Source organism: Maylandia zebra, linkage group LG3 (assembly GCF_041146795.1).
Source record: "Maylandia zebra isolate NMK-2024a linkage group LG3, Mzebra_GT3a, whole genome shotgun sequence".
Lineage (NCBI taxonomy): Eukaryota > Metazoa > Chordata > Actinopteri > Cichliformes > Cichlidae > Maylandia > Maylandia zebra.
The window spans coordinates 56,563,121-56,573,474 of NC_135169.1; the positions used below are offsets into that span (position 1 = coordinate 56,563,121).

General features: G+C 42.4%; 1 protein-coding gene across 1 annotated transcript; it reads right to left on the bottom strand.

Moving 5' to 3' along the window:
* Positions 1–578: 578 nt before the first annotated feature.
* rab1ba (zRAB1B, member RAS oncogene family a) lies at positions 579–9,997 on the bottom strand. Its single transcript, XM_004574803.6, has 6 exons — positions 9,501–9,997; positions 6,519–6,591; positions 6,311–6,406; positions 4,665–4,760; positions 4,309–4,440; positions 579–3,659 (listed from the first exon to the last, which is right to left on the bottom strand). Exons 1-6 carry the CDS (start codon positions 9,512–9,514, stop codon positions 3,465–3,467), a joined length of 606 nt encoding a protein of 201 aa, XP_004574860.1. The 5' UTR covers positions 9,515–9,997; the 3' UTR covers positions 579–3,464.
* Between the last annotated feature and the right edge of the window lie 357 nt (positions 9,998–10,354).

A 10,354-nucleotide genomic window follows, 5' to 3' on the forward strand; every position in this document is an offset into this window, starting at 1 on the left:
GTTGTTCACCACATTCCAGACTCCTGCCAGAGAGAACACCACGGATGGTTCGGTGGAGCTGGTTCATCCTCCTGGCTTCCATCTTTTCCATCTCTTCAAGTTTATCTTAAAACCAAGCATCTGCCTGATCACAGCTGCCATGGTGGGCTAGCTGCTTGGTTGTGGTGATGGGCACAAGTAGGGATTGTCCACAATGTTGCATTCACATCTTCTTGTCATCCAGGTTTGCCATCTTTCAGGTCAGTCTTTGTGTGTGTGTGTGTGTGTGTGTGTGTGTGTGTGTGTGTGTGTGTGTGTGTGCGCGCGCGCGTGTGCGTGTGCTTAGCAGGGAGAGAGCACCAAAGTGAAAAAGACAGCAGGTGACAGCTGAGCACCTGCTTTTTATAAATAAACATCAAGTGTCTTTATTAAGCCACTAAGCAGCAATAAATGAGTCCAAATAACACAGGAAACAAAATGGGAAGTGAAATAAACAGAAATGTTTGACATGTATCACATTCAGAGACAAAGACGGCCTCCTTATATTTCCATGGACTACACAGCAGAGCAGGATTCAGTGTCTATAAATCAGAAGAATATTAAGACTTGATGAAAGAAAACATTTAATTAAAAAATTAATCAGTGCATCATCATCATCATGTTGATTATGACATGACTGCTTGTTCAGCATCTATTCAATTAAGACTAAATCACCTTCTGCAAATTGAGGCTTCTATGTTAGTTCCACACATGAAGCAACCATCACACCTGCTTTATTCAAATCTATGCAGAGCTAGAACTTTCTGAAAGCGCGCACACACACACACACACACACGACTCAACAAGTTTTGGGGGGGTATCTGCATTTTGTCATATTTTCGATGTTTGTCCTCATACATGTAGCAGTTGTGCTCACATGAGCTGGAAATGCTGCCAGGTTGAGAGAAGGGAGCCAGAATTTGGGGGGCTTCATTTTTTTTGACAGCAGGTCAGGACTGAACTGATCTTGAGGTTTACCAATTTTCTCTGACATCGTTGGCTAAAGGCCGTACTGGAAGTGCATATCTGGCCATAAAACCAAAAGCACTGGACATCCAGACACCCACAAACACAAGGCACAAGATGAAACTGGCTGCAGTATATAAGTACAGCTTTCTTAGGCATTCAAATTCCCATTCAAATGCAAACAAGACACAAAGAAGAGCACTAAAGAATTTGATGAAAAACCAGACATATTCGTGGACTGAAACAACGTGAGGTCCATAACAGACAAAGAACATCAGTTTCCTAAAACTGCCTCAACCAGCACATCTCTGCACCGGCTTCATCTGCAAACAAGAAGGAAATCTGCTGTTATGAAACCGGACAAGAGGCCTCAATTAGAAAATACAAAACGAAATATAAAACAAAATACCAACAGAAAATTTATTGTAAGATAATTGCAGGATATTGCCAGTGTTGTCAGAAGAAAGCCCTGTTTCTATCAGCAGAACCAGGTTCCTTTAGAGTTTCCACTGCAGGGATTAGTTTCCAATAAAATTATTTTACCCCTTAAAATCCACTTACAAAGAAACTCTAGAGAGATGCTGGTAATGCTTAACATTTCAATCTTGTGTTCATTACTCTTCAGTATTTCACTCCTCTGTAGCTCCTTTGTTATTGGACAGAAGTTTTTACTGTTTCCAATCAATTTGTTGATCAATTTGTTGGCAGTCAAATGAGGTGAGGGGTGATGTTTACCAAAAAATATTACTCTGAAAACAGTTTCACTGTGGTTATCCTAAAGTACGTGTCCAACCTCCCACACAAAAGAGTCCTGTGAAGGCTCTTTAATGCCCCGTTCACAGTGGCCTCTGTAGCTCAGCACTGACCAGTCAGACGCAGAGAGCAGTGATCACGACAGCAGAACATGGTTGCTCATCTTTATTGCATTCCAGTAGACTGACTGGCTCCAGACTGCAGTGGAAACACAGACGAACTCCAATCTAAAGGAACCTTTAAGATCCTGAAAAACATTTCCTGGGACAAAACGTTCTGCAGGCTTTGATGAAACGTGACTGAGTGAATCTCTTCACTCCAGCTCAGTCATCCTTCATCATCTATGTGCAGTGTCAGGGAAACACCTTCATGGCCCGAGTTCAGTTTATCATCCGATACAGAATGTAGCAAAAAGATGCTCGAGATAATTTAGAAATGGTGCGATCACAGTTTATCCAGCAGAGCAGCTCTGATTCTATTCAATACTTACATTCTGTATGTAGATAAATACAAATATTGGTGGTTTTATTGATATCTGAATTTTTGACTCAAATCAAAAACAACAACAAAACAACAGTAAGAGTCAGGCTCAGGTGACCCTGTGGTTCATCGTGCTAGCCTCTGCTACAAAGGCTTAGTTACTTTACTCTTACACTATAAAGAGACTGAGAGCAAGTTCTCCTTCTGCCATCTTTCACATCAACACTTTCCACCTCTCTACATGGATGAAACAGAGTGCAGCACTAAGGAGGCCGTAGCAGAGAGTCCCAGTCTGTTTGAGAAAGAGTGAGCGAGGCGTGTCCACACAGAACATGTGACTATATATTACACAATAAATGATACATGATGAAGCAAAGTCAGACCCGGGTGCTCGAGTTAAAAACTTTGGGGGGAAATGTAACCGTTCCAACACACAGACCAACAGAGAAAGCCGACTCTGGTCGACACAGTCAGTGGGGTCTGCTTCCTGCTGGCTCACAGCACACGTCTGCATGTTTAGTACACTGGCTGACTGAGGCGAAAGAACGCTGACTCCTCAAACAAGAGTTACATAATAAAAACATTCACCTTGCTTTTGTCTAAACACACTATAAAAAAGTGGCTCAGAAGAGGAAGGAAACAGATGAAGGAGAGGGGCTCCCTGATTGGGCTTTCCCTAGACCATCCATCCATCCTAGACCCTCCTCAGGAATAACAACGATGCGTCACAGTTAGACTGCTAGCATCCTACAGAGTTCAGGTCATCCACAGTGTGTAGCGTAGTGAGTGTGTGCAGAGCGAGTGAAGTTTGGGCTGAGATCAGTAAAAACAGACGGAGCCCAAGGACAAATGCATTTGGCCAAACGGCTTTAATTTTTGTAACTCGTGCCATCACTACTGTGTGTGTGTTTCGTAGCAATAACCTCATTTGAATTTGAACCTAATCTTTTATCTCCATGTCATTTTAAATTAATGCCAATCTCCTGCCGTATCTCATTTCCTTCTGCCTCCACGGCGAAAGATAAAATGGTCTCAGTGTGTTTCCTGGTTGCTTTCCTCTCTGTCTAATCAAACAGGTCTGAATTAACCCTCATACAGATTCAATCTGACTTTGCAGTTTAGACCTCTGTCCGAGCAGGTCACAGGGGGAAAGTCGGGAGTGGGAGTGGGTTATATGGTGGGGTGTGAGTTCTACGGGTGATGGGAGGGAACAGAGTAGAGAAATCACTGAGATGGTTGTAGGTCCTTTAACAGCAGCCCCCTCCAGACTGCCTGACGGGGGTGCTATCGATTTTTAAGTTGGGCTTGTCCCCGCCGGCTGTGGCCCCAGGGCCCATGCGTTTCTTGATCTCGGCTGCCATGGTCATGAAAGCCTGCTCTACGTTTGTGGCATTCTTGGCACTGGTCTCCAGAAAGGGGATCACCAAAGAGTCCGCAAACTCCTGAAAAGATAAGAAGAAAATTCAAGTGCAAACAGTCAGAAATCTGCAGTCAGAATATTTCAGCCCATTAGGTGTCTGTGTGGGTTCTCAGTCATCCAGGTAGTCTAAGGAGTTTAGAAAGAAAGTTTCTTTAAGTTTCTTGAAGATGTTTCACCTCTCATCTGAGAAGCTTCTCCAGTTCTAAAACCAAATGTTGGAGAGTCCCAGGTGTTTAATCCCTGGTGGGAGTTGTCCCGTAAGACGGTAGTTGACCCACTCTTGATCAGGGTCACCCTTTCAAGTGAGATCACCGGATGCAAGATGTGAGTGGCAGTTGAGGCAGCACGATCTCAAAAATGCAACTTCCACTAGGGATTAAATACCTGGGACTCTCCAACATTTGGTTTAAGAACTGAAGACGTTTTCTAAGCTCCTTAGACGATCCCCCGACACTACTCAGTGCAGCACTCTGATCAACTGAAGGCTTTTGAGGCAGGTTTTAAGAGAACAGGCTAACAGTGATTTACAACAGTCCAACAATAACATGAACTAGTTATATATCCATCCAGATATGCCTTCATGTTTGATATGAACAATCAGGTCCCATCAAAATGACCTCGAGAGAGAGAGAGAGAGAGAGAGAGACACAGTTATTCATAAGCAGCCACACCTTAGCAGTTGTGTAGTCCACTACTTTCTTAGTCGTCAAGTCACACTTGTTGCCCACCAGAAGTTTATTGACATTTTCACTGGCATATCGGTCAATTTCCTGAAGCCACTGCTTGACATTGTTATAGGACTCCTGTGCAATGAGAATGAATATGAACAAAAAGCCGTCTCTATACATGAATACAAAGTATCTTCAAAAATCAGGGCAAATCTTCCTCCAAACCCTGAGGAGAACATAGCAAGACAAGACTGTCATTTGTTACCAAGTTAACACTCCTTCAGATAAAAGTAGCAAGTATTGGCAAATATTTATTTATTAATTAAATAGACCATAACTCCATAAAAATGCTCACTCACTTGGTCTGTCACATCATACACAACTATGATGCCATGGGCTCCACGATAGTAACTGGAGGTGATAGTACGAAACCTCTCCTGGCCTGCAGTGTCCCACTGGAGGGATGAAGAGAGAGAAAGAGGAGCAAAGGGGAGGATATATTAATATATTACAATGATAACAAGCATATTATGATAGAAAACCAATTGTGTTTGTGAAAAATGAAACATTCATGAAGCCACCAGTTAAGCAGTGTCAACTGTTGCTTTTACCATTTAACACTGCAGATGTAAATGTCCATAACTGACCCTAAATCCATGATACACTTAATAATAGACCAAAGTTAACCTGCACCGTCGTTGTTTTAAGTTTCTGTAGTCTGATTTCTGACAAAGGTAACATTTCTATAAAGTTGCCAGTAGACTGAATATTTCTGTTTTCCAGATGACTCTAGCCTTTTAATGACTTGGTAAATTAGAAAGCTTTGAGGAAACACATCTACCTTGAGTAGACACGCCTCAGGGCAGAGTCAAGAATACACTATACTGCCAAAAGTATTCACTCGCCGATCCAAATCCCTGAACCCAGGTATTCCGATCACTTCCATAGCCACAGGTGTATAACATCAAGCACCTAGGCATGCAAACTGCTTCTACAAATGAGTCCCTGTCAGGGGTTAAAGCCAGCGTGATATTGCTATAGGCTGCCACCTGTGCAACAAGTACAGTCACCAAATTACCTTCATACTAAATATTCCAATAACAAAGTGGAAGCAATTGTGAAGGACAGCAACTCAGACGTGACGTGGTAGGCTATGTAGACACGTTCTGTTGGGTAACTTCTCCTGGCGATCTGATGGACATATCTGAGTTTGGCGGTTGCCAGAACAGTACTTGTCTGAGTTTCAAAGTGTAAAGCTTGTTGCAGGAGGTTTATGATGTAGGGCTGTTTCTCAGGAGTTGCCCAGTGGTTACAATGAAATCGTCCAATGTACATGTAGTATAAAAAGTTCAGCAAGGATTTGACCTGTCACTTCACAAACGATCAAAACAAACATCAGTTTGGACTTGAGGAAAAAGAGTTGTTGATTCTCACAAAGCAGGAGATGGATATGCAAAGTTATCACAGCATTTCCAAGTATCAAGAGCTGGAGTGATTGCATCATGAAGCAGTCAGAGCAAAAACGGATTTGCATCATCGCTGTGTCTCCCAAAATGACAACGATCTAAAACATATTTCTCTAATAGTGAAAAACTACCTTCAGAAAACTAACAACAACTTTACTGACTGGCCTGCACAGAGCCAACTAAAAATCAGTAGGGTTAACTGAAGATCGAGCTCCTTATCAGAGGATTATTAAATCTGGAGGAACTTGAGCTGGGATAGCTGGGAGGGAGAGACATCGGTGTGACTTGTCAAAAACTAAAGTTCACTCACTCCAGGTTCACCAGTCATGGCGTCAGGTCTGCTGTGTAAATATAAATATAAACTATTGACCCCCATGTTCAGTCCACCAAATGTAACCAAGCAAACAATCCACTTTCTAAAAGCTGACATCTCACAGATTACAGAATTGTAAGTTTTGTCACACTCTGGCCAAATTTCCCTCAACCAGCCCCAAAAGAAGACCATAAATGTGGTGCTCTGTGTGTACATGTGCCCTCACAATCTGCAATTTGATGGTCTTGCCATCCAGCTCGATGGTGCGAATCTTAAAGTCCACTCCAATGGTGCTGATGTAGCTCTCTGTGTAGGTGTCATCCTACAGAAAGAGGAGGGACAGCATGATTCAGGCCAGCAGCAAAACCAGTTAAAAACAGTCATTCAGTCCAACAGAAGTGAAAAACATCTTACGGTGAGGAAGTACTACTTACAGCAAAACGCAGTAGAAGACAAGACTTTCCTACACCAGAGTCTCCAATGAGCAGGAGCTTGAACAGATAGTCACTGAAATACAAAGAACAAGGCTGAAAAATTACCATTGCAATAAAAAACAAAAACAGTGGGAAACATTTTATAATACGACCCGACTAAGTGCAAATCCCCCTTTAATTAAATGGAACCATTGTTCTTTTAATTTGAAGTAGGGATGCTCAAACAAATGTGTACCAAGTCACAACAAAAACATAAATATACTATAATATACACAATATTACCTCATCTTACAACAATCAGACTTTATAACAATGGACAATGCAACTTTTTTTCCTTTTACAATTACTGTTCAAACACAACTGTCAAAAGGAGCGTGCAGATAAACGTTAGCTAAGGTTAAGCTGATACGACTCGACCCCTGAAAAGTGCCGCGTTCTTCAAATCAGGGGTGGGCGATATATCGCATAGACTCGATAAAGGTATGGCAAGTGTTTCCACATACAATGGTTAAAATGGCTTTACTGAAACAAACCAGTATAAATTACCACGGCAACATTCACTTTTTTTCTTCCGCACACTGTGAATGCATCATTTATCGCCCCCTCCCAACTGGAGAATATTCTACCCGGCACACTGCAGTGAGCATGTGTGTTTGTATCCTACCAGACATGGAATAACAGCGCCAGGAGGAGCTTCAGGTGACGGTGAACAAAATGCAGTAATTTGCAAAACATGCTGTTAAACTATTGCTGCAAAAGGTAGCACGAAGAATTTATTCCACCAGCGGAAAAGTCGAGCTGCAAGATGAAAGATGAATCACAGAATCATTACTAGTTAACGTTAAAGGGATGGTTGGCTCAACAGAGCTCTGACTGTTTGTCAGCCTGGCTACAGAGCTGAAGAGAAACCTGGGGTTGTTCTTATTTTCTTCAATCAGTGATGAATAGTAAGATGTTCTGGCTTTGTGGAGGGCTTTCTTATAAAGCAACAAACTATTTCTCCAGGCTAAATGATGATCCTCTGAATTAGTGAGACATGTTTGAGAGTTCAGTCAGTCAAGCACTTCTGACGTGAGACTTTCTTTTTCAGAAGACCTACAGAGTTTTACGCAGTGGAGAAGTGAAAGAAGAAGAGGGAGGGACGTTTGTGGAAAAAACTTTGCAAATAAATAAACGCTGCAGAGTCTTTGCTTTCGATTTGCACTTCTTCCCCTTATATGTTAACACTTTTATACCAATATTGTCTGAGTGGCAACACCCATCATTCAGAAGAATACTGCAGCCACTTCCTGTGCCTAACGGTGAGTATACTGGGGCCTTTACTCCTCCCAATTTATTTGCATATAGCTGCAGCAGACAAAACAACTCTGACTCTGAGTGTAGGCCTTCAGTGTTTTGTGTGTTAGAGAAGATGAGACTTAAAGAAGAAAGAGAGGACACTTTTTTCAGATGCCGGTTGTTACTTTGCATCGTGTTTTCACATCCCAGGTGAAGGGGACCCCTTCTCAGATGACAAAACTTAGCTATGACCCTTAATATCGAGACTCTGAAGGTGCGAACATGAAATTAAATTTGCCTCCACAGCCTGTGATGCCTACGAGTTCTCTGTCCTCTACCTTTGGTGTACTGCCACAAACTTAATGGATTAATTCTAAGTCTATGAAAATGTATCAAATGTAATTACACACTAATGGATGTATATTTACAAAAGAGTACAAACCTCACATTGTTGTAAATATTTTATAATATCTTTTCATGGGACAACGCTGAAGCTATGACACTTTGATGCAATGTGAAGCAGTCAGTGTACAGCTTGTATAACAGTGTAAATTTACCTCTGCTGAAAATAACTCAACACACAGCAATTAATATCTAAACCTGGCAACAAAAGTGAGAACACCTTCAAGTGCAAATGTCCAAATTGTGCCCAGTTAGCTATTTATTCCTACTCAGCGTCATGTTACGAGGTCTCAGGTGAGAAGCTGGTGTTATTGCTCCCCCACTCTCTCATTCTGGAAGTTCAACATAGCACCTCATGGAAAGAAGAACTGTCTGATAAAAAGAATTGCTGCTCTACATAAAGTTGCCCTGGTTATAAGAAGACTGACAGCACCCTGAAACTGAGGTGCAGGTCCAAGAACACACAGCGGTTTAACAGGACTCACTGGAGTGCACAGGCAGATTATGAGTGTACGATTAATCAGTCATAATCCCTTGTACATTCCTTAAACATATAAATATTTATATCACGTGTGTGTGTGTGTGTGTGTTTGTAGATAGATAGACAGATAGATATGAACACATTCAGGGTAATTAATGTAACAAGTTCCATGGGGTGACATTCAAGAATTTCGAACTAAAGTGTGGACACTATGTTTTTGGTTAGCAACAGCCTACACAAACAACACAAATGAGCTGCCTTTGCATACATCTAAAAAGCATTGCTATGGAAATAGTAAAGTTTAAATGCAAGTGGGACTAAAAACGTATTTTTGTCGAGTGTTCCATACTGTGGCCGTCTCCATGGAGAAAGGGGAAACAGTGGGCGGAGCCTGTTCGCCCAGGCTACAGGTCAGCCATAACACGCCAGTACAGCCCAATCACCAGCTGGTAACGTTACACGTTTTGGCTCTGGTATCTGAAACGAACAATAACCGCGTTTCTTTCTTTGTTACTACATTAGTGTTTCTCTCTACACTGCACTGTTTTGTTAGGGGGTCGTGGTTAAAGGTCCGCGGTCACGGGGGAAACGGGAGACACGAGCAAGCAAAGTATTTGTTGATGTGTGGAGAAACCGCACTGGGAAAGCTGACACGTTAAAGAAGCTGTTCGCACCCTGTTTACAGAAGCCGAGCCGCTGTTCTCCATTAGCACAACCAGCCTGGTGTGATGTAGCAGAAAGCTAGCCAAACACAATGATACTTCCTGGAAGAAGACAATAACAACAGCCGTGCAGCTGATTGTGTTTAATGTGAAACTCACTATTCGGGATTCATGCTTGCAGTCTGGATGTTTCTCTGTCGGCGACTCGTCTCTTCCTACTCAGGAAAAAAAGATGACTTGTATGTCCGGATATCAGAGGCACATCGACGGTTGTTTACCGTCCCCGTCACTGCTCTGACTCCTCCGCTGTAGTCGGCTTCTATCGGCTCTTATAGCTTTAATCCTTACGGACATAAAATCGTTTCCTCCGGTTAGGTTAGTGTATTTTCTCTCTTTCTGCCTTTCTGTGACCGTTCTTTGCTAAATGTATACGACGACTGCGCAGGTGCGGTAGTGACGAAAGGTGACGTGTAATTACGAAGCGTAAACCTTTTTTTTAAATACAGAAATGGTGGCTCGTGGAGCTTGCCAGTAGCTCCCGGTGTTTCACGTTAAATGACTTTTACACCGGATTAGATTTTTTACATATTCTCCGTGTTCCACGTGCTGCATCCGCCGATTGGACGGCTTCGCTGACGGGTCTCCCTGTGTGTCACGCGGATGACAACCAGCTGTTTAACACCTGCTGCTTGTTTAGGAATCACGCCCACGCTAACCTGTGCTGGTCAGGTTAACGTGGACATCTGTGTGGTCAACATAACGTCATCGCAGCCAGTGTGCCTTGCTTTGTTAGCGCAGAGCTGCTGGAGCTTGCGTTTACTCTCAGTGTGACTTTTCTGATCTCAAATTATAAAACGTGATTTAAATTTAAAGGCATCATACAGTTTATTGGCGAACCTGTGTGTGAGCAGGCTTTTTGGTTTAGAAATAAATATATTTAATGACGCACATCGATTAGATTAGCGACCGTTTACCTCATAGTTCTTCCACCGATCTCCTTAAATACTATTATA